Raw genomic sequence first — 24,507 nt, 5'->3', positions numbered from 1 at the left:
TTCGAAAGGTGTGGGAAGAGAGGTTGCCAGTGAAGGCAAAAAAGTTGTTGAGTACCTCAGCCTTCTCCTCATTCATTGTTACCAGTTTGCCAGTTGTGTTCATCAGGGCGGTACACTTTCTTGGACCTTTTTCTGGCTGACATACCTGTAGAAGCCCTTCTTATTATTCTTTGCATCCCTTGCCAAGTTCAGCTCGAGCTGCGCCTTGGCCTTCCCGACGCCATCCCTACACAACCAGGCAGCGTCCCTATACTCCTCCCAGGATACCTGTCCCTGCTTCCACTGCCTGTACATTTCCTTCTTGCCCTTTAGTTTGACCAGCAGGTCTCGACTCATCTATGCCAGTGTCTTGCCTTCTCTTCTTGATTTCTTACACCTGGGGATTGAGAGCTCTTGCACTCTGTGGAAAGCATCCTTAAAGATCTGCCAGCTCTGTTCTGCTCCCTTGTCCCTAAGGGCAGTTTCCCAGGGGGTCCTATTGGCTAACTCCTTGAACAGATCATGAGGTGGAAGGGATTTTGGGTGATCAGCTTGTCTGTACCCCACCTCTGAGGCAGGAAAACCGTAACTAAAGCAACCTTCATAAGTGTGTGTGTGATGGAGGGGAGCACATTCCCATGGGCTGCTCTGTATGCGCCACACTTGCCTCGGCCTCCCTACCTGAGTACGTGGGTCTCTCTAGAGGAAAGGGTTCAGCCCTGAGGGATACCACGCATGTTGCCACCAAGAGCAGGAGGGGACTGCTGACACTGAAGTCAAGGGACCTTCTGGCTCTGAGACATCAACCCCTCCCTGCAATAAGGAGAGAAGGGAAGACCTGGAGGAGGCAGAATGAAGAGGGACATACAGAGATTTACATGGTGGATGTGGAAGATGGCCAGCTCAAAAAAAGCCTGCATGGTACTGAAGAAGCTGACATGCCTTTTTTTCCTAAATCAATAAAAATCCGGATTCCCATTAACAAAGAACTGTTGAAAGTGTTTTAGTGAGGCCCTTAGGTGTGGCTGGGCTATAGCAATGATGGAGGCCAGAAGAGCCTAGGGGGTGGCTGGACAGGATTTAGAAGCAGTTGAGCTCCAGCCAGCAAAAGTCCTGTGACACACTGATGGAGCAGGCCAGCTCCTCGTGTGGTTTGCTCCATTGTCTCCAAAATGATTACATGCTATAGAGTTTAATCATATAAATTTTATAAAGTTAAATATTATGACATTTATGATAAGAAAGTATTGACCCTAAAGCTGGTTTTTTGTGAGGAATTAGATCAATGACACTGTGCACCAGCAGCACAACTGATCAGTGCCCTTTTACAAATGACCTTTAGACATCAGAAATATTGTCCTGTTCCTCCCTCTCCATCTCCCCACCTATCTCTTTTCTAGACTAACCGCAGCAAATACCTTTAACCTTTCCCGACATGTCTGTTTCCTAAATGTCTCAGCTTTCTTACTGCTCTGGGCTGGACTCCATCCACATTGGCTACCTGGGAAAATGTCTTGTTTCTGTGCTGCATGACAGCAGCAGGGAGAGGAAGCAAGATCCCAGTAGCTTGCTGGGAGGCAGAGCTGGGCAGAACCAGAGGAGGGCTGGCCAGCACAGCAGGCAGTGAGACACAGGGATGCGGATGCTGCATCATGGAGCCACCAGCCATATTCGGAGGGCAATGGGAGCAGCCTGGCTGCATGCACGAATGAGGACCTTCAGCCTCAGTCTGCCAGTTCACACGTTACAGGGCAAGAAGGAACTGTTGTCACCATTTTTGCATAATGGTGGCCAGACCAAGCAGTTTTCCTTAGGACACTGCTAAACGTGGTGCAATATTGCCTTCCGGGGAGACATCCAACATAGCTTGGGTGACTTCAAGTGACAGATACCCCCCTAGTCTCTTGTCCCTCGCTGCCCAAGATCCATGCATTGTTTCTGTCTAGCTGACAGCTATTGGATCAGGCTAGCTCCGAAAGAGCCCTCTGCTTCTGCTATTAAATATTTCCCTGCAACAGCCTCCCCTTGCTCCCTTGTGCAAGGCAAGCAGCTGAAATATTGCTCGAACTTCTGGCCAGTGGTCCAGCCCTCAGGAGGGGCATTTGTCTGCATTACAGGTTGAATTGTGCAGCTGTGCTGAGAATGGCTGCCAAGGGGATGCAGGCTCTGTCTTACCAAGTATAAATTAAATCAAATAAATCCTAATTAAATTCATTAGCTCAACAAATTGGACAATTTGTCTCCCCAAACACATGTTTGTATTAGAGTGTTCATCACCTGCAATGCTAAAATCCCAATCAAAACAATCTCTCTCTCATTTATGGACATACTGGTACTCAGAAATGGCAGCTGTGTGAGTGAACACAAGGCTGCTGCAGCTGGGGATGTGCTTTCAGCACTGGGCTGTGGTGGGGTGGCATGGACCAAAGCAGAGGATTTCCCAAAGCCAGACATCTCTGATGGGTCATGCTAGCAGCCTGCCCCGCTTGGACAGCCTTGCTGGCTGCCCATGCCAAGCCAGAGCCTGTTGCCAAATGGGGCCAAAATCCTAAAATCCATAATCCAGCTGCTGGCTGCTCTGGGGAAGAAGGTCCCAACGAAGAGCTGAGAGCAACCAAGGACATGGAGCTGCTTGGCTGATGATGGCTGCTGGTGGGAGCAGGGAGAGGAAGGGGCAGGGAAGCAAATCGCCTGCGCAGCTCCAGCACGACACAACCCTTCCTGCGGAGGGCAAGGATCTGGCATATGGCTCCGCGGGGAAATGCGGAGAGATGGATCTAACTGACAGCATCCGGACAGAGTGTGCATTTCTAAAAATGTCTGCAGTTCAGCAGGAGGTTTTAATGGGCCTCAGGGAAGATGGATAAGCTCCTCTGCTAGGCAAAAAGCATGGGCCAGGGCTTGATTTTACATTTAAGATTCTGGCACAGCCTGCCTGCAGCCTGGAAAAGTCAAAGCCTGGGCTAACTTGATTCATCCCAGTGGGGCTTTCTTATCGTTCCTGCAGAGATGTGCTAATGATCAGCAGTCCCTGCTCCCTGTGATCTGCCTAGCTCCTGACAGCTCAGCCTGCAGCTGTAGCGAGACCAGAACTGTGAGCAGACTTTGTTTTCTCAATACACACTAAATTCACTCCTTCTGAAGAATGCCTGAGTGGCTGGGCCAAGTGTACTGAGTCTGCAGGGAAACTGTTCCACTCCACTGGTCAGAGAGGTTTTCATTGCACCCCGGAGGATAGACCAGGCCATCCAGAGAGGGGCTAGCTCTTTGGTATGAAGACCATATATCGATTGCTCCATTGCTTCCACACTGACACTTTCCTTCATACTCACTCTAGCCCCCTCGCAGAGTGACATTGGTTTCTTGAGACTGTCAAGAAAAGGGCAAGACCTACTACCCCTTTTGGCATATGTTTGGACCATGCCCACAAAGCACAATCTCCCTGAGGAAAAATGCTGGCTATTATCATTGTTGCTAGAGTGTGGAAAAGCACCACTCGCACATGCTGAGACATTCCCTGAGTGACCAGTAACTGTGGGTGCTGCCAGCCTCCCTCTGAGGCCTTGGGGATGTTCTGGGATGCTCTCCACTTCCCACCACATTCCTCTGACTCCCCACAGGCATGTGCCCCATGTGTCCCTGTAGCCGATCTCAGGGTGACATGACCCAGGGAAGGACAACTCTCATGATAGCCAGTTAAGTTGGAAACACCCTCCACTCATAGCAAAATGTGACTAAATGTGTTTCTGTAGGGCACCCAGAGCAGAGAGCACAGTGACAGATGTCAGTAAGAGGTGCAGCTGGAGAAACAAAAGGAAACCACGCGCATATACTCACACCAACATCACCTGCTAGGTCTTTCCCTGGATTCACTGAGGTTGCCACAGATGCTTTCCTGATGCCTCTTGTGAGTGTGTCTCCCACATGTGCTAAGCCTGTGTCTGGGTGCCTTCCTCAGACCTCAGAGGCACCGAGTCCTTTCCCAAGGACCCTGCTAGCTCTCAGCACTCCTCGCACCTCCCCCAGCTAGTCCCATCTTGAGGAGGCAGTTTTGACACTCTGCCAGCTAAACTGAAGACTTGTCACAGCTCTCTGGAGCTGCAGTGTCACTCGGGAGGTCTAGGGGCAACCTTCCAGAGTCAGATGGGTTGGTACTTTGGCCATCTCCAGCCACTGATCCTGTATTTCCCTATACAAAACATATTCAGTGTGAACACCTGCATGGAACAACAGCACGTAGCTGATGGTTGGCTTTTGTTTGAAATCACTCTTGAAAATCATCGATCATTTTGAGGGTGACTTGCACCTGCAATCCATCCTCAAGGAACAGAGCATCAGTGCCTGGTGGGACAGAACCTGTCTTTAGCTGTTCTGGTCTCCTGCTGTGCCCAGACCAGCCCTCTCCTCCCTGCATCAGGCTGGGCACCTGAAAAGCTGGGACACCAAAGTTTCCTTCCTGATTTAGGAAATCAGCAGAGCAGCTGTGCTTGCAGAGCTGCCTTTTGAGCCCAGACCCCCACTGCTGAAGGCAGCAGTGTCCAAAGGCAGCAGGAATGCAGTTCCTGGCTGAGTGCATAAACTCACGTTGGTCTCTGGAGCCAGGATGCCGGCCAAGAGGCATGTGCTGCATCCCTGCGGCAACGCACAGGCTGTTCTGCGAGGACCCAGCATTTAGCTGGCAGCAATACAAGTCTTTTCAAACGGCACCTCCTGGATCTGCTCTAGGAGCTGCCAGAACAACACTTGCAGTGAGTGTTTAGGGCCCAAGCTGACACCACAAGTCAGACCTTATCCAAAATGAGGACTTGTTTCCCTGCTCCTTGTTTTCTGGTTAAAAGGGGTCTGCTGGTTCTGCAGGGGGAATGGGAGCAGAGTGGAGATGCCAGAGAAACCCTTCTCCTTTCTAAAGCTGCAGAGCCCTGGGCAGAGGGAGGAGGAGGAGCAGGAGGCTGGGGAAGGGGCTCGCACAGAAAGCAGAGGCTGAAACGTACCTGCCTTGATAATCTGAGGTGGGGGTGGCTGGCTGGGGGCCCTGGAGAATATCATCTTCTTGGAGTCCACCAGGAGACGGCAGTAGCCTGCAATCAGGCAGGCGAAGTTGGTGGCTTCGGGCCACTCCATCAGCAATACCAGCGGCTGGAAGGCAAGAGAAGCAAAGCACATGAGGGCCACACGGCTCAGCCGACATGGGACCAGTGCTCCAAAGGGGTTGCGCTGGGGCCCTGCACTGGTGTAACTTGTGAGCTGGCTGGCACTTTTAGCACCCACACAGGAAAAAACAGCCAGGTGCATATCCTTGCTCCAGATCACCCAACAAATCGCTGTGCACAAGAAAGCGCCTTGCTGCAGCTGTAATTCCTGCTTGCTGACTCTCCTAAGGATGATCAAAGAAGTGAAGCCCTGCAGGGCACAGGCTGTGCATGGCAGGGTCCCCATCCAACTGGCTCCTGATTGTTTGCATGTCAATGTTCTAAGCCTACCTGCAATCACCAGTTTAGCCATTAGGCCCTGGGGAGCTCAGGGAGTTTGTGGAGTCTCCAGCTGCCAGAACCCCTGTTTCATTGCAGGCACCATGTCGCCCTCCCATAAACTAAGACATCTGCTTCCAGCAAGATGCAGAAGGGGCAAAAACCCATTACAGGCTCCCCCAGCCACCACTCTGAGCCTGTGGATCTTATTTAAATCTAACCCTTTGGAAAATTAAATTTGTGCTTAGGAGCAGATGGTGTCTTCTCTTCTAGGAGAGCATTTATTCACACACTAAAAAAGGTCTTTGCTTTAAAGAGAAGAAAAAATCAGACACAATCTGTGTGCCACGTATAACCTCACTGCACAATCTAGTGGCAGGCACTGTGACTCCCCGAATCCCAGCTTGTCCCAAGGAGGTTAGCTAGCCTAGGGAAGCTGTCAGGGTTGGATCCACTCTCTTACCTGCCTGGTGAGATCCCATGCACTGCTGGAACCCACCTGGGCAGAGCAGCCTATGCCAGCATACCTCGGTCGAGCAGTCCACGCTTGGTCTGAGCCCCCAGCACCGCATTAGGCGGACCCATGAGATGGAAAAAAAAATGACAGTGCCTTCAATAGAGTTACTGCATGGCAGCTCTAGTCCTCATCTACCCCTTGCACAAAGCACCCCTACCTAAAGGACATTTGTACCCAGGTACAGGGCTTATCTGAGGCAACTGGGGGATGTTTAGGTACTGCTGTGGCTCAGGCTGCCCGTCCTGCCACGCTCAGTCTCTTGCATACTGACAGCCCTCCAGGACTCAGAAGAGCTTGTTTACCACATCCAGGGCAAACCAAGCATGTTTTAAAAACCACTTAAGCCTATGCAGTGTGAAAACCATTAAAGCTATTTTGGTTTTCTTGTTTTACAGCCACAGGAGGTTCCTGGTACCCACTGGCCAGTTCCGTGCTCTGCTCAACACTTGTTTTTTTAAGCCACCAAGCCAACTCTGGCAAAGGAAGACCCGGCTTTACAGCACATCATGCTCTGGACCATACAACGCAATTAACCTGGGTGTGAAGTCATCAGCCCTGGTCAGAGCTGCGTGTGATACCAAAGCCATACCAGGAGCCTGATTCCTCCTAGGGCCAGGGTAAAGAAGTTCCCTCCTTGGCTGCTACACAGGAAGAGAAAGGAAAAGAAATAACCCGACGCAGAAGAGAAATAACCTGACAAGCGAACACACTCTGCTGAGAGGCTCTGCTCCTGCCCACTTGACGAGGCTCTTTCTGCATCATGGAAAATAAACCTGAGATGACACAGATCAAAGGGAAAGTATCAAGACAGAGAGAAAGGAGAGAAGAGATTCTCCACATAGCTTGAAGGAGGCAGGCATGTAGTGGTGTGTGTGTGGGGGGTGACACCTCTTAGCCCAGCTCCAGTCTTGACATAAGTGATGAAAGGAAACCATGTGTTCCAGTTCTGCCATATGAAGCATCCTTAAAACAAGTGCCTTCTACATAGGGCTAAGCCTTCTTGGGTTTTTCAAGCCATCTGTTGAATAAAGAGACATGTGTGCATTTTCCCACCTCTGTTATGCAGCAGTGAGGGTTTCAGTGCTAGCTAGCAACAAGAAAGGAAGCAAATGCCAAGGGGAGGGAGGCAATTGCTGATGAGTATCCACTACTGGGAGATTAAATGAAGAGGCCAAGGTGGGTTGAGAATTCCCTTTCAAAAGGAAAACTATGGGGGGTAGTTTCCACCACATGTGAGTCACACACCAGAGATTCACAGCTAGTGTGTCTCAGGGACACCAGGGCTGAGTGGCACAGAGTCATGGACCTTCATTGCCTCCCTGTCAGCACTCACCGTTCAGCCCACAGTGCAGTCCCAGTACCCCAGCTGGGTACCCGTAACTCTGAGATCCAGCCCTATTTCCATCTTTGTTCAGATACCTCTGCTTCAGGATGCACCCACCTATCCAGAAATGGGACTGTAGATTCTTGCTGGCAAGAAGCAGCCCCTGGATCAGTCCTCCTGAAGGGAGACAGGACTGAGACACCACCACCCTGACTGGTGTTTCTTGCCTACAAATAAAACACAGGCAACGGACCAAGATGCCGTGGGCTCCCTGCCAGGTCTCCGAGCAAGCCCAGCCTCCAGAGCAGCTTCCAGCAATCAGTGTGTGGCATGCTGGGGTTAATTCTAGCACGCTGCTCTGAAAAAGAGGAATCTTAATGCTGATTAGCATTACAGCTTAGCAAGGGTTCTCAGAAACAATTACTCTCACATCCTGGCAAGCAAGTGGTGTGAGAGTTCTTCTCTAATTGTCAAGCATTCAAATATTGTTATTAGGGATTAAATCAGTTCAGGGGCAGCTTGAAGCCATCCACCCGCGCTGCCAGCAGTGCTCCAGCAAACTCCCCATGGTCCGGGATCCCATGCTGCAGGGGGTCTGTGTCCTGCTGATGGATTAATGGCTATTTAAAAAGATATTGAATGTGAGCAAAGCTGCTGCAGCTGGACTGTGCGTCTCTCCTGGCCTCAGTGGCTTCTCTGCTTCTCACCAACAGAGGTCTGGCTGTAACCCTTTCCCATGTGGGGTTGCAAGACTGAATCTCTCTTCCATGTACCTAGATAATTTTCCTGAGACTGCAGCAGCTCAGCTGCCTTTGAGACTTCCACCCTGCTGCCACATCTCCCTGGAAGTGGCCAACAGACCTGAAAGTGATTTGTGGGGTCAAGAGGCAAAGAGGCAACATGATCACAGCAGCCTTGCTTCCTAGAGAAATCAGGCTACAAAGAGGAGGTGTCAGGGATGGCAGCTAACAGAGATGTTATTTTTAGACATTGGCAATCTTGGTCACCCTGTTCCACACAGGCAAGGCAAATGAGATCTCGTGGAGATAGCCAAGCAGAGGTGAGCTAAGCAGACATTGACTTTCTGAACAGTTGCATGAAAAATTTCCAACTAATGTTGCTAAGGGTTTTAGATGGTAAATTCAGGGCAGCTTTGCAGGGACCTGCTCTAAGTAACAACAACGCAGGACTGTAGTCTGTGCTTTGGGCTTCCTTGTGATACCCGTGTCTTGCAGCAAATGGGATTGACGTCCTTTCCTTTGGAAACATCCTGCAAGGAGCAGTAAGGGCTCATGCCTGTGGTCAGTACTGGCCTGGTCCCCAAGGGGCTGGGGCTCATACAACATGCCTGACTCCCCCTGCATTTTTTTTAACTCACTGCTCAATCTCAACCAGATCTGACAGAATGGCAGCAATCTGAAAGAGGATGAATCTTCATAAGTTTTCTAAACCTGGTGGTGTGGTAGAGCAGAGAGACTTCTGTGAGCAGCTGGAAGGCAGGGAAGGATGCAGCAGGAGCAAAACTGGTGTCGTTCCTCTAAGACCTGCTCCCTGCCTCATCGGCACTGATTTTTTTGGAGATGGCCACAAAATGCAGTACCTCTTTCCCAGCTGTTAATCAGGAGATGGTGTTAATCACTGATGGGGAACAAGTTATTAACTAGGACAACCCTCCAGTTGTCCTTCTGCCACGCACTGATGGCGTGTCTCATGTGAAGCAGCCCATCCTCTTCCTCCTCCTCACCAGCATGTTCTTGCTGTGACAGCAGCAGGGGCTCATACCTTGGTGGTCCTGAGGACTCTGCTTCCCTGGGTTGCCAGAGCAGAAATGCCTGTCTGATTTTTGTCAGGGCAGCAGCACCTTTAGGATGAAAGCTGTTTTTACACGGAAGCAAACTTACTGGGATAATCCTACTGCTCTAAAGATGCCAAACATCAGATTCCTAGCGGGACACACAGGTAACGGTTCATCTCTGACCTGTAATATGCCAACATGAAAAGAAGAGAATTTTAAAGAGAATGCTCTTTCTACATCTAAATGCATAATACCAGCCTGAAATTATTGATGTTTTGATCTTTCACTCATACCGGTTTTCTAGATTTTCTAGTCATAATGAGAAAAGGACATTTTTTCACTTAAATTTTCCTGCTCGGCAACCAGTCTCTCTGGAAAGTAAAACAAAATACATTTATACTGGATATGAGAGATGAGTTTTCCATTAGCTTATTAAGGATATAGTGCTTTTTCTATTATGCCCTGCCTTTAAATCAAACCTTGATGTCCTTCTGGAGGATATTCTCTTTTTCAGACAAAGGTGAAGGTTTCATAGAAGAACGTCTGAAGCAAATTTTATGGCCAGGGTTATGCTAGAGGATCTTAACAGTCCTCATATTTAAATTAATTTATGACCCAATCAGTGCACGCTATAACCCTTAAGCTTATGTGCATTTCCTTTTAATCTCCCCCCTTTATCATGTACTTTGGGTCTTACCCTGCTTCCTTTAATGTAGTGCAATAGAAAGATGGGAGATGAGTTTACATAATTTATGTTCCCTGGTTTACTTGAGATGCGCTGCCAAGTTTATACTTTATAATATAGGCATTGGGGCCTAATGAGACAGCAGTCAATTTTTCACTTGTACATTGACCTTTCCTTCCCTCCCTTTAAGCATTATTAACTCAGCTCTATCAATACCAGGCTGCTTGTGATTACGACCATTATTTCCCATTTGTTGATCAATAAACCTCCTGCCTTTGTTAGCAGCAGACCTTCAGGTTTCTGCAGCTGTGTCTCCTTCCTTAGGGTTTGAGCAGCCACCACCTCCACTGGGTGAACGCCCTCCTCGTTCCCTGCATGGTCCCACAAAATGTCACAGCAGAGGGAGAGGTAGCACTATAGACTGCGAATTTGTAGGTGTCTCCTTCTCTCCACTCCGATGGTGATGCTGTGTCCCTTGTGGTGCTGCTGTCTCTGGGGGAAGGCACAGGTCCAGCCAACGCCTTCCCATCGTGCTGCAGCTGCCACCCTGGCTGGCTTTCATCTTCCCCCTGACTACTCAAAGGGCTTGTGCTCTTCCCTGTGGGATTTCTGGAGCCTCTTGGAACTTTTGGCATCCTCTACATTTCCTATTTGTTGAAACAAGTTCTCAGGACTCCCAAGGTTGCAGCACCATCGGGCTGCGTTTACGCCCACAGCACTGGATGCCTGAGGTCTGCTTGTTTGTTGGTTTTTTTTTTCTTCTTTCTTTTTTTGAAATAAACAAATCAGCCTGGCTTTGCAGGCTTGGAAACTCATCCTCTCCACATGTTGTCTGACGCTTGTGTTTCTGGCTGGCTCCCTTGTTTCCGGCTGGCTCCCGTCCCGGGTGCCCGCGGGCAGCGCTACGGGTGGTGCCAGGGCTGGCACCACACGCTGGTAAGTGCTTTGCTTTGCACCCCACTAGAAAGGCTCTGTGAGGGGGGGGACACTGCATCCGCCCCTCCCGCCTCGGGTACTGAGCCAAAGGAAACCTCAGTCCCTCCCTCTCTCCCACAAGATGACAGCATTTCAGAATGGCTTAATGCAAATAAAGATGAATTCAGCTTAGGGAACCAGAGCCTTTAGGTCCATCATCACTCCCAAAACCTCGCTCTTTGTGTAGGAGAAATCCAATGGCCTTCAGTCATTGCTTGCATGAGCGGAAGCAATGCTGGCCTCACCTGCCCTCATCAGTTGATGGGGCTCCCCACCGTTTTCAGACTACAATTTGGCAAACGCATGTACGGCACTGGCCTTGGCACCCACAGTGCATCCCTGCCATGCTCAGCTACAGAAGCACCGCTGGGCCCAGGGCCAGCTGCGGCCCCACCAGCACCTGCTGCTGCGGGCTCCGGCAGGGAAGGCTTGGAGGCAGAGGGGTCACCATCCCATCGCCGGTGAGAGGGAGGGGCGGCCGGCGGGCAGGACTGGGCTCCTTCCAGGGGAAGAGGAGAAGGCTACACCCCAGCCATGCACGGCTGCTTTTTATTTCCGTGGCAGGCTGGAAGCATGCCAGGGCCCCTGGGACACTGTCATCAATAGCCAGATTCCAGGCATAGCAGCAGCCGGGGACCTTTCTGAATTAATTTTTCCTTTGTTTTCCTCTGTCGAGTCTTGATCTCAGCTAAAGCACTGGCTGGCTGCAGGCCCTGCTGGGAGACATGAAGTCAATTAGCCCACTGCCTTTGATTGAATTGCGCTTGGCGAGCAGCCAGCAACCGTGGGCTCCCGCCCCACAGCCCGGTGCAGGGACTAAGTGCAGCCTGGGACAGCTCCTCCGTTACATTGCAGACGCTTGTCCGGGCTCAGGCAATCCAGCTGCCCCCCGAGTGTTCCTCTTTCATTCCCATTCAGAGGGCTTCAGCAGCTTTTTTGCCAGTGTCAAGACTGTTAATAATAAAAAGCCCAGTGGTGTGTAGCTGTGTAAATCAAAAAGGAGAAATGCTCCATTTGAAAAGCCATTTCAGTAAGAACAAAACCTTTGCTTCTGCAGGAGCTGCAAAGCCACACAGCCAAGGGTGCGACCTGGTGGAGCCACCTGGCTGGACGTCAGGAGCTGGCTCTGGCATGCCCATGGAGCTGAGCAGCTCTCCCCATGTCATCTGCACTGGGGAGCTCGGGTGAGCATGGCGAGCAGCAGCCCCTCTGCCTCCTCTGCACCCCGTCGGTGCTGCTGGGCTTGCCCAGATGCCGGGCAGGAGATGCTGACACTGCCCTTCCAGGGATGTTGGGAGGTAGAAGAGGACTTTGCAGTCCTGTGCTGGGGAGGATGGGAGATGCATGTCTGGAAGCCCAAATCTGAGCTGGCTCAGAAGCATTGGGTGCTTTCAAATGCTGGTCCCAGCAGTGCCAGGCAGCTGGAGGGGGAAGCCCCCAGGAGATGCAGTCCTGCGGGGCCCCCAGACCACCGAGACAAGCTGCATTTAATGCATAAAGAACACAGGAGACACCATGTGCCACCACCCTGTCCCCACTGAATCTATGAACTCCAGAATAAATGCTCAAGCACCACCGAGTCCAGAGCACACGAGGAAGAGCGGAGAAGTGACGGCCCCAGCAAAGAGGGGATTTGGCCAGGTGGGAATGACCACACAATCCTGCAAAATGCCTGCACCACTGCAGTACAGCTGGGGAAGCACTGTCCTGCCTCCAGCCATGTGCTGTGAACTTTCTCAGCATTTCCAAGCAAACCTGCCCTGCTCCCTCTGTGGCTGTCAAGGCAAAACCTGCTCCTCTCCTCCCAGCAGCTCCCTTGGACACTGCAGGGAATAAAAATCCTTCTTGGACCCAGAAGCAGAGGCCTGGAGGCTTTTGTTCCTCTGTCCTGAGGTTCCACAGCTCCTCTACGAGGGGTCCTGCCAGCATTTGCCCCCGCCTTGCCACCCTTGCAGTGGCAAACAGCTAAAGAAAGCAAAGCAGAGACACCAGCCCTTGGGTTTGTATCCGAAACGGGCTGTTTTAAACAGAAACTGAAGCCCAGGATGGACAAGCTCCAAAGCAAACCAATTAACTACCCAGTGAATAATTTATAAGACAAACACCGTTTCTCTTCCTCCTGAACTAAATGCAAATGGTTTACAATCTCCTCAAGCCTGCTTGTTACCTGAAAATCTTCCCCAGCTCCTTCTGGCAGGTACGTCTGAGCTGCAGTTGCAGGCAAGCAGCGGATAAGGATGTTTGGGCAGCGCCGGCTGGTGCAGTCGGGGTGTGCAGACCTCCCGGCTGATGGCTGCTCTGTGACCTGACCCCTTTTTTTAACCCTTAGGACCAACTACACAGCATCAATAAACCTGGTGCTTAGATATTCAAAATGGCCTTACTGCACAAATCACTTAACCGTCACTGCCCATCTGCTGTTTCCACAGTAACTCAGCGAGCAGCTGCAATCGGCCGCCACCACCCCACCGATTCAGGCTGGCTCACCCGCATCCCTGCCGTAACCTGGGGAACGCTCCAGAGCTGCCCCAGCACCAGCATCCCGCAATGCAGCGCCACGCATCACAGTGCAACAGCCCCCGGGGACACCCCCACCTGCTCTGCAATCCAGGGGTGATATGGATTTCAGCGCAGGACCCCAGAGCTGTCGGGACACTACTTCAAGCACAACCCTCTAATGGTTTACGACTCACAGCAGAAACAGATTTATTTGCAGTCCAGGGCTTTAGCCAGCGACACGTTCAGTGCAATAGAATAATTGCAGAAAGCAGATTACCATTGCGAAGTAATGATCTTTTTGCCTGCTTTTCTTAGCCTTGCCTCATCTATTGCTGTCCCACGTAGGATTAGCATATGCCTCATTTTGGAGCAGACATTCTGGCTTTAAAACCCATCCTTTTGGATAACGGTTAAATGAAGACAGATAACAGCAGCCTCTGCACTGGCAGGGTGCTGTTGAGCCTGCTGAGATTCACAAATGGGATGCTCGCTCCACTCCAGGCAGGCAGAAGGGCTTTTGGTGGCTGTAGGCAGCTGTCTGGAATTTCTCGGGGAAGTAAAGCTGCCATGCATGCGTATGTGCTTGTGGGAAGTTGTATGTGAGCTGCCTTTTATCCAGCAATTGGGAGGCTGGGTAGAGGGGACACGGGAGAAAGACTACTCCTACAGCAGGAAAGGGCTGGTGGTGTTACAGAGTTAATTACTGCTGCAGAGCATGGCTGAGGGGAGCGGCACTGCAGGATCTGTGGAGAAGCCGTGTGGGAATTGCCACCTAATTTAGAATGGATGGATGTCAGCATCACCTCAACCTCCATCACACCTGCCACTCCTGTGGCCAGTCTCAGCTGCACACCGGACTGTGCCGGGGGGGACAACTGCCCTCTCCCATGCCAGAGAAGGGACGGCAGCACCAGAGAGGCTTGTGCATGCCACCGTGAGCTCGATGCACTCCCAGGGCTGAGCAGCACCATGTGGAGCAGAGCTAATACCGCACATCTCCTGTGCAGTACTCGCAGACAGAGAGATGGCCATGGAACTATGTGACAGTGGGAACATGCTGTGCTCCCAGCACTCACAGTGAGCCACGAGCCACCACAGGGTTGTGACCAGCGTATTATTAATGTATGAATATCATGATTTATACACACCTATCCAAGGGGTTTGGGCACCAGGAGGAACCAGAAGGGCTATTCATGGTGCAGACTATATCCCTTGGTTGTACCTGCTCCATAAGCAGTAAGGAGGAGATCCAGTGGGCTCCTGCACAGCTCAGGCAGCCAGAGGGCAAGGAGGGTTTCCACCTGCACAGGCTGCAGGGTGGGAAGTTTGAGGGTTTTGAAGGGTAGGGACAGGCACAGCAGGACACCAGGACTTCACCTGGGCAACGACTGACCTCAGTGGGATGCAGAAGAGGGAATATTACAGATACTACAGTTGACCAAATACCCACTGAATTACAATTGCAAAAAAAGGGCTTCACCGATGAGGCTGTTGGAGGGGACAGCTGAAGCAGAGGGGATGAGGATGAGCATGGCTCTGGCAGAGGCTACTGGGGTGTTACTGCGGTTCAGCAGAGCTACTGGACCAGGCACAGCAACAGCAGGAAAACAGACTTGGGGGAATTAATGAGTCTGGTGGGAGGAAGTGCTAAAATCCACCAGGAGAGGAGGCAGCAGGAGAATCCTAAACAAATCCACCATGATTACATCTGCGAGGCTATGGCTGCAATAGAGAGCGCAAGGAAAGGGCTGCAGAGAGGGCTGAGGCTTAGGGACCTTGCAGGAGATGAGGAAACATGGAGGCAGCCAGCAAAGCAGCTCAACTTCATCAGCCTCGGAGGGAAAAGGGATGAATGCGGGGGCACCAAAACTGACCTACAGCCAAAGGCTTGGAGAGCTTGTGCAGATACACCCTGTTTGCTGTGTAGCAGCATCTCCATGCCCCAAAGCAGTCACAACTGCACTGTGCCAGATGTCAAGGCACGTGACAGCACTGCTCCTGTCTAGTTTGGCCCAAACTCAGTCCTAACTCTGTCCTGTTGAATTCAAGGTGGGAGGAGAGGAGAGGATGAGGCTTGGCATTGATCTGTCAGATCGCTGCTTCTCAGCTCTGTCCTTCCCTACAGGGCAGGGAAAAGCTGGGCAAGGGAAGGCAGTGAAACTGAGGATGCCCTGGAGCAGGCACATGGCTACCTGCCTGCAGGTCTGCTGAAGATGTGTCCTAGCTTATTAAAAACCTGAGCAAAGGCCAATGGAAGATGTCCTTAGGATCTTGTGGCTGCAGAACCAGACACCAAAGAAGTCAGTAAAGTTCTTACTGTACTGCTGACAGTCCTTCTGAAGGGTTTGGGACCCAGGAGAGACCCAGGAGGGGTGGTGGGGCCTGACCATGGGGATCAACTGCCAGAACCAGCACTGCACCGAGCAACAACTAGCAGGGGATGGCAGGATGATAACGCACAGGGCCCAGGAGGGCATGTATGCTGAGGAGTGGCAAGACTGCTCCATGGGCTGAAGGGGAGGATAATGGAGGCAGCTGGCAAGATACCCAGGGGGTGGCTTACTGGAGCCAGGGACACCCATGCCCAGGGATGCCCAGCGATCTCTTGCACTCTGAGCCTGACACCCCCTGTCCCAGCATTTCCAGTTCATTCAATGATCCTGCATGGCTTGACAAGTTCCACAAGTGCTACTAACACACAAAACCCCACCAGTCCCCTCCAGTACCTGCATCCAGCCCAGGTATGGCCATGGACTGCTCCTCTCCAGCCCTGAGGAGACGCAAGGCACTGTCCTGCCTCCAATGGGCCCTGCTACCTGTCTGGCCTGTGTCATCCCCATCTGCCCCAAGGACCCTGCTTGGACCATTGGGCAGGTGTTTGGATCATGGCCAGAACACCACCATGCCTGTACCGTGCACCCTCGGCGTCAGTCCCTGCCTCTACAGCACAAGGAGCCAGTCAGGCAGGGGAGATGCCGCAGACCATGCGCCCTGTGACCGCAATGTGAAAGCGGCTTTTGAGTCCCTAGAAATCTGCAAGCAGATGCTCTAACATGCCCTGGTGTCCTGAACCCCCAAAGGCGAGCATGGAACCCCCAGCTACAGCCTCCGCACCAGCCCCTCTTCCCAGAGCCTGTCTCTGGGGCACCCCTGCTTACCTTGGCATCCAGGATGCTTGTCTCCACCCGGGCCACCCCCTGGTTCTCCCTGAACAGCTGGATCTTGCTGACCTTGCTGAACTCCGACAGCACTGTGGTGAGGTTGGTCTTCAGGTCGATGACATGGCTGATGCCATGCCGGGGTCCCACCAGAAGCGTGGTCGCTGGCTGCTTCTCATCCTGGTAGCACGAGCATGTGTAGAGAGACAGACAGACAGGAGTGAATAAATGCACCCTGGGGCTTCATGGGCTGTGCCTGGCTCTCTCCGTGGAGCCAAGCCTCGATGTCAGCAACTCAGCCGGGTTCTGGGTGGCTTTTGCAGAGCAGCAGGTGAAGCTGGTGCCATGAACCACCCTCCCTGAGCCTTTCTGCAGAGCTGGGAACAGTGTGCAGGATGCCAAGGCTATTTAAAAATAAAGCACTGAACTGACCGTCCACATGAAATACTCAGGCCTGCTGGTGTCACTACAGAAAAGTAAGAGCATATTACAAATCTGCCTGATCTGACATTGCCTCTGAGAAAAGGAAGCAGAGAAGTGAGTGTATGTATTTTAGAAAAGAAGAAAGACTAAAGCCTTGACTGAAAATAGAGATGTTTCTTGCTCTGGTCTGCCCAGGAAGGATGCTTCAAGCCAGACCTGGAGGTGAAGAGGAGCTGGGCAGACCAGTGCAGAAGAGAATAAGGGAATACTACTTACCATTTTCATGTGGTTCAACTCCTAGGCTGGCTCTGAGTCATTGCTTTGGTGTCAGAGATGAAAAAAAGGCACGGCACCCACATCAGAGGTGAGCTGCCCAGCACTGCACACCCAGGCAGTGTTGGAGGCAGACTCTGACCACTCAGCCATGGCACCGACCAGACACCATGTGGTTCTGCCTTTACCAATTTCCTACAGGCAGCCCTTTGAGCTGCAAGGTGAGGAGCTCTGAGGCATGGTGGAAGCAGAGCAGATCAAAGGCTGCAAGAGATGGAACCCAGGAGGCAAAGCAAGGGAAGCCAGGGAAGTGCTGAGATCTTGGGTGGGGGTAAAGGGAAGGGTGGCAGAGAGGTGACACTTACATGGAGATCCCTGGATGGGAGGTAGAGCAAGAGGGATGGAGAGGTGAGCCAGGCAGTGGGGAGCCTTAGCAGGTCCACCATTCTCCTGTTTGGCTTGGTGGCTTTCCTCCTGCCGTGGAGAAAATGAGGTGGCTTGGGTGAGTGGTGGAGATGCCTCTGATGGGAATGAGGGAGGAGTGGGTTGTGGTGGTGGCAGCTTCCTGAGAGCTGCCAAGCAGCGGTCAGGCTGGACAGAGACAGTAAGGCCAGCTGGGCTATTCCCTGCACGGACAAGCAATGAACATGGTGGCCTTTGCCAAGGGTGGCCCTCCTCTGAGACAGATGGCAGGATGCTGCCAGGGCAGTACCGAGCTATAAGCATGTGTCTGAAACTACTCCAGCTTCATCGAGCAGGTCATCTCATTGGCCAAAAGGCTGGCAAGAACAGAGCTGACCCTGACCCTGTGGAGCTGAAGATCTGATCTACTGTCAGCAGAGGCTCTGAAGGCTTTTCTGTATGGGCTTGGACCCCAGCAGGGCAGAGCAAGAGACTGAGGGAAGTAATTTCCGTGGGAGCCACACCTCCCCTGGCTCCCCCCTCCAGCACACACTCAGGATCAGTGCCAAGCACCTCCCCACCCATCCTGAATTACCGTACCAGTCCCACTGTGTTGAAGAGGACCCCAGCAAAGGTGGGCAGCTCGTTCAGGATCCTCAGGTACTGCAGCTTTGCCTGGGCCGTGGAGACCTGATAAAACACACCACACAGGTGATCACCATGAGCACAAGGGGGAAGAAATGCAAAAGGCTGGCGCAAACGTGGGAGCTCCCAAGCACACGTGCGCAGCATGTTGGCAGGCAGCTCAGGGCATGGGCTCTGCCAGCAGTGAGCCTGGGGGCTTGACTTGGGGTGGAGGGGGTCCCCTCTCCCCTGCTGTCCTGGGCAGATGCTGGGAGGTAACTCAGAGCAGAGGCACAGACAGGGGGGAGGCCAGACGCTTGATGTATAACCCCCCAGGGGCGATGTATAATCCCCCCAGACATGTAAAACCCTCCTGGGGGATATATAACCCCCCCGGGGAGCTCTGATGGCTGCAGAGACCAAGGCAGTGGCTCAGCAGCCTCCTCCAGATCTTTCCAAGCCCAGAAGCAGAGATAACAATAAACACAGGCTTAACTGATGTGTGCAGCTTTGGCTAAGCTGAGCGCTGGCTCTCGGCTGATCTCACCCCACTGATCCACGCTGCAGTTCCCAAAATCCAGATCAGCTCTTGGAAGTGGATTCAGGAGAGAGAGTGGCTGCCTGGCTGTCACCCCGGGATTTATCTCCCATGCAAGGGGATTTAAGCAGCAATAACAGGAGTCCCTGGCCAGCTGGGGACAACAGGATGGCTGGGGCGGAGGGCGTGCTGCAACCCCACCAGCCCCGAGCCATAGCCGCGCTGGTCGGGCTCACCTTGGTGCCGCCAGGCTGGTTCTGGTGGACTTTGAGCTGCTGCGAGAGGGATTTCCGAAGGCTCTTCTCTTTGACGAGCTGCAGGAGCGAGGGGGGCAGGAAGGGCTCCAGGCCCCACTCCTTCCTGCGGGGAGGGAAGTCTGCCTGAGCAGCCAGGCCAGAGGCCCTTCGATGGGCAGAGAGGGCCAGAAACCAAGGATGCTGCCCGAGAGCATCCTCTTGCCATCAGAGGGAGCTGGAGCCACACCAGCACTTCCTTGGTGCCACAGCTGGAGCAGCAGCAGCCCCCAGCCTGGGTACCCCAGGGGATGGGACCCCCAGCTGGTGTCACAGCCACCAGCACTGGGCTGGGGAATGCAGCCAAGTCCAGCTCCCACCCATCTTCATGTAAGGTTAAGGGATGCAGGGCAAATCCCCAAACCTCTTTTGGGGTCCTCCCCAAAAGGTGCCATCTCCCCCCTTCCTCCCTGTGCACACTGGGCAAGGCCAGCCTGCACAGATCGACTCTGTATGGATTTAAGACCACCAGGAGCCGCAGGAGGGCTGAGCCAGGGCTGTACGGCTTGGTGACGGGCTGAGATTACACAGCCACAGTGCCTTCTCCTTGCCTTGGATGCCATGTGGAGAATCAGCCCGGGTTCCCATGGAAATGATCTTGGGCTCACAGCAAATATCCCTGCCAGCCCTGGCAAGGCTGCCACGTGTGGCTGGATGTCAGCGTGCGGGGGTCTTACGTGTGGTGGGACCAGGGGCTGCGTGTCACTGCTGCCAAGCCAGTGAGCCACCAGCAGCTCCAGGGGGGCCCCCAGGGCATCTCATGCTCAGCACCCCAAAACATTGCTGGGAGCACCCCAGTTACACAGGGGCTGTGAGCAGGAACACAGGCAGGGGACACAGAGGAGGGCTGTGCGGCAGTGTGGGGAGAAGGAGGAGGACTCACTCCACGTTCTTGAGGGAGACCTTCTGGCTGGGGCGGGTGGCTGAGACGGTGATGTAGATGTGGAGGGCAGCCAGCCCCAACAGCATCTCTGGCTTGGGGTCTGTGCCAAAGCGCTCTCTGATCACATCGTTGCGGCTCTGCAAGAGGGAGGAGAGGTGTCCTCAGACAGCCATGGGGACAAGGGACCCACCACCTGAGGGATGCCTCCACAGGGCCCAGCCTGGGCAGACACGTGGGCCACAAGCACCATCAGCTTCCAATTCCTAGGGCAAGTCCCCTACCTGGATGTACAGGTACTCGAATGCTGCAGGATCCCGGCGCAGCAGCTCCACCGGGTCCTTTGGGAAGAAGCTCACACGGAAGAGGCATCTCATGCCATGGTAGTGTGTCCTCTGCACAACCTGTAGCAGGAGCAGAGAGGAACGGTGAGCCCAGGAGCTGCGTATATTTGCCTGCAGGGCAGGATAGCCCCTCTCCTCTCCCCTGGGGGGGGATTTGATTTCTTTTCTCCATGCACTGCCTGATCCTTTCATCTCGGGAACAGCCCAGCCTTCCTTGGTGTGAGAGCTTTGCCTGGTGCTGCAGGGGTTTATGCCACCAAGGCTAACGCTTCCTCCACAACCCTCATTTTATCCCTGGTCCCGTGTAGTGCCAGATTCCTGGCCCTGCTGGGCAAGCCAAGGTTGTTCATGAACGCTGTCTGCAGCTACCCAGGCTGGAGCACGGAGCAGCTCCACAGTGCTATCAAGGTAGGATGGGTAAAACCCTGATTGTCTCCTTCTTTGGCCATCCTTTGCACCCCTGAGCCTGCAGGACCATGCCAGAGGCAAGGAGAGGCTACGCCACCCCATAGCACAACCCTGGTGAAGCCCCACGCTGGTGGGAGAAGAGCGTCCCTGTGCCCCAGCCATCGGCCATGGCCATCCCAATGCCCTCCCGCACCCAGTGGCTTACGTGGGCCAGTGGCTGCTTGTCCTGGAGCAGCAAAAACCGGTGGCTCTGCTCCGGGCTGGAATACTCCAGGACCAGCGCAAAGTGCTCGATGTGCCTCAGGGACAGGCGGTCCTGCAATGTCACCATCACATCCTGCAAACACCACAGACAGGCTTGGGTGCGAGGCACTGGCTCCCTCCTAGGGTGGGAGCTAGCACCCCACTGAGACCCCCCTCCTCCCTGGCACCTGGGGTCACACCAGTGCAGGATGAGGCCCTGCAGTGCTGAGAGGGGCTGCGGGATAGTACCCAGCCACTGCTGGGCAAAGTGACCTCGCAGCAGGAGGTGACCAGCAGCCAGACCCCCAGCACCTAGGGCAACACTGTGGTGTTTTGGAGGGGGGCTGCAAGGAGCTGGCCCCTGGCAGGGGGACTCACAGGAGCTTCCATCCTGGTTGGAGGGCAGGCTCACAGCAAGGAGAAAAGTTAGGAGTGGGAGAAAGACAGCAAAACCCCATTCCTGCTAGCTGCAAATCATGTCACCCAGGGAGGCAGAGGGGCTATCTATCATGCAGTGGCAGTTCGCAGCCAGCCAAGAACCGCTGCGGTGTTTGTGCAAGGAAGCAGGAGACAAGGAAAAATGGATAGGGCAGGCAGGAGGAGAAAAGCATCACGATGCTGTAGTGGGAGAGGAGGGGCCCACCTTCACAGTGGTTCGGCCATCGAATGTGAAGGATTTGATCTGCCCGTTCTCCAGGAAAACCTTCAGCACGTTGGGAATGAGGAGGAGAGCTTCTTTCTTCAACATGTCCTGGCACGTGGGGCCGGCAACAGAGGAGGCAAGGAGGATGGGGGGATGGAGAGACAGAGGGAGGGTGGAGAGAGAGAATAAGTGTCAGTGATGGAATGGTTACGGCATCCTCCGCTTCTCTGGGCTTATGCGCTAAGAGGCACATTTCCCTTGAAATCCAGCATCTCTGCTAAGCCATTGAGAAACGCAGAGCTGGAGCGATTCAGAGCTGACAGATTCCCCTCCCAGCTCCCAGTAGCTGCAGCGGGAATGGAGCATCCCAGTCCATCCGGCACATTCCAGAGCCATGCCTGTGCCTGGCAGCCTGTCCCGCTCCCCAGCTGGTGTCCCAGAGGAGAGGCGATGGCCAGGGTGGCTCAGAGCTGATACCCCTTTCCTGACCCTTAACACAAGCCTAGCCCACCTCAACCTTGCACATGACCTGTGCAGGAAGCTGGGTGAAGGCTGATTTTATTTGGCAAGAAGCATTTAGATCAGATAATTACTTAATTGATTTTGCCTAAAAATAAAATTTGCTAGAAGCACTTTACAGGGTTTTTTTATGTTTTGTTTTTGGGTTTTTTTAATATGCTGCTTAATAAAGCCTTTCTGCAATTAGGAGATAATGGCACTGGGCTGGAACGCTACTGCAGCATAACAGCTTCCATTGTCACACAGCAGCGCCCTGGTCACCCTGCCCCATGCACAGGTGCTCCTGCAAAGCCTTTGGCACCAGGTTGGAAGCCACAGACCTTCCTTAGGGCAGGTGCTGGCACTGGCCAGACGTCACCCTTGGCTGCCCAGGGGGACTGAGGTGGGATCAGGTTTCCAAGGACAGTTTCTGGGGCTCTATCCAGATGGAGGGACAGGGGAGGACCATGGCATGTCCCCCCAGCACTGAACAAATGCCTTGAGTGTGCCCAAGGGCATCTGGTCTGTGGGCCTCCCTGGGCCAGAGGGCTGGTCTCACCTGCGGAGCCCAAATCAGGGGAGAGGAGCCCTGTGGCCCCCGGCCACCTCACGCCCCATGGCCCCGGGGATGCCTCAGGGGGTTGAATCACAGGGAAGGACTTACTGGGTCTGTCTCGCCGACTGTCACCTGCTCTGAAAATCGGACCTTCACCGGGTTGGACCTTAGCTTCGCCTTCTTGGCTGCGCTGATGAAAGCAGATTTGGGAGACTGGAAAGAGAGCACTGGGTAAATCACCTGACTGCCCTCAGAGCCGTGGCACGGGGAAAGCCAGACAAGGGGACCAGAGAAATCCTCTCTGAAGCCATCATGACAATGGGGAGCAGGCAGCGAACCATGAAATGGGGGGTGGTGGAAAGCAAGTCCCCTTTGCTGTGGTTATACAGTGCTGCAGGCAGGGCCAGAACGAGGAGCAGCAGCCCCTGAAGTCACACCAGCACCCTCAGCATGATGGCAGAGGCTGCACCCCCAGTGGGCACATCTGTCCGGCATCCCCTGTGCAGGCTGAGCTCCAGCAGACATGAGCCAGGGCTCACTTGGAGGCACCGGCACTGGTTCGGATGGGAGAGACAAGCCCCTCGAATGTGGGTCTGCAGCTGCAGGGAGGAGCTGGGTGGCTGGGAGATGGGAGATGACAGGACCCCAGGCAGCCCTGCGGGACGTTCTGGTGGCAGTGCCAGGTGCTGGGGAGCCTCTGCCTGCACACACTCTGGCATGGAGGCAGTTGTGCTGCAGAGCTGTGTGCATCTGAGGGCACCGGCGTCAGCCGAGCAGCCTGTCCTGGCTGGCGGCCATCCAGGACCAGGAGAAAAAAAGCTTTTTTGGAGCCTGGTACATGCCCCACTCCTGACGGAGCAGCACTGGGTGGTGGCATCTCCTTCCCAGAGAGGAGGGGAGCACAGGGAAGCTCTCACACTTATCTCCTTCACCGACATCAAAGGGCTTAGTAAAGCAGAAATGATGCCTTGCCACCATCATTGCCGGCATGACAGTTCGATCTGCTCCAGTGCCACAGGTGCTGAGCCCCAGTGCACCATCACCACCCGGTGCCAGCACCACCGCCAGCCACACGGCTCGGGGCCCGCAGACTTGCACTCCCATCTACCCAAGGACTCCCTGACCGAGCCTGCCAGGAATGGCAACAGCGCATCCCTCCCTTCCACCTCTGGCATGATGGGTCACTTCATCAGACGCGTCTGATGCCCTTAGCAAACTGTATGGGTCTGGGGATATTCTTCCTCCCTCCCTCCTACAAGGAGGTAGTTATGAGGAGAGGGAGATGGCTGCATGCCTACACTGACCCTGTGGGGCTGTGGCAGCTCTCAGACCCAACTGCTTGGAAGAGCCTTGGGGTGGTGGGACAACAGTCCAACACCTCAGTTGAGCTGCCTGAGTGGTCCCCCGGGGTCTCTAGGCGCCCCACCTCAGTCTCCCAAAGGGCTCTTAACCCCTGTCCTGCCTCCCCCACTGCTGGCCATGGCCCTGTCGATCTCACCTGGTGGGTGTGCAGGACCGTGAGGATGATGAAGTCCTTGGCCTTCCTGTGACAGAAAGGAGATGTGAAGGTGGATGGGACCTCCATGGTGGTGGACCTCAGCATGTCCATTTGGCTATCAAGAGAGCACATCCCACCCTCCCCAGCCCACTGGTGGCCAGGACCTTCGTAAGCTCCTTGGGGTGCTTGGTGATACATCTGTGGGTGCTCTCCCAGAACTGCCGACCCCTTGGCCAGCTGGGAACAGGTATGGCACTTGCTCCAAGGCACTCCCAATGCTCAAGTTGAGGCTTCCCCATGCCAGCAGTGAGCACTGGTGACAGCAGAGCCTGGGGCTGTGCATCAACACCCCAAGGCTCCGGTCGGGGCACAGCAGCCTGGCATGAGCCCCCACCCCGGAGGTGATGAGGGACCAGTGTTGTCCTCACCTGACAAGCTCGATGAATCTCTCTCTGGGGGCTTCACTCACATCCTCATCGTTGAT

At 53.8% G+C, this 24,507-nt stretch overlaps 1 protein-coding gene across 1 annotated transcript in view; it reads right to left on the bottom strand.

Moving 5' to 3' along the window:
• Positions 1 to 22,738, bottom strand: part of FRMPD3 (FERM and PDZ domain containing 3) — a 29,777-nt gene extending 7,039 nt beyond the window's left edge. The window contains exons 1-9 of the mRNA XM_075053770.1: positions 22,634 to 22,738; positions 21,472 to 21,579; positions 20,791 to 20,922; positions 20,118 to 20,237; positions 19,837 to 19,973; positions 18,897 to 19,020; positions 18,099 to 18,188; positions 16,401 to 16,580; positions 4,971 to 5,115 (exon numbers count right to left, since the gene is read on the bottom strand). Of these exons, the coding sequence (XP_074909871.1) occupies positions 4,971 to 5,115; positions 16,401 to 16,580; positions 18,099 to 18,188; positions 18,897 to 19,020; positions 19,837 to 19,973; positions 20,118 to 20,237; positions 20,791 to 20,922; positions 21,472 to 21,576 (1,033 nt within the window). The 5' untranslated portion in view covers positions 21,577 to 21,579; positions 22,634 to 22,738. The remainder of the gene's footprint in view (positions 1 to 4,970; positions 5,116 to 16,400; positions 16,581 to 18,098; positions 18,189 to 18,896; positions 19,021 to 19,836; positions 19,974 to 20,117; positions 20,238 to 20,790; positions 20,923 to 21,471; positions 21,580 to 22,633) is intronic.
• Positions 22,739 to 24,507: the final 1,769 nt, after the last annotated feature.

The sequence above is a fragment of the Buteo buteo genome, chromosome 22, assembly GCF_964188355.1.
Source record: "Buteo buteo chromosome 22, bButBut1.hap1.1, whole genome shotgun sequence".
In the NCBI taxonomy this organism is placed as follows: domain Eukaryota; kingdom Metazoa; phylum Chordata; class Aves; order Accipitriformes; family Accipitridae; genus Buteo; species Buteo buteo.
The sequence above is the reverse complement of the archived record's forward strand: the minus strand, read 5'-3'. Positions and strand labels throughout refer to the sequence as shown.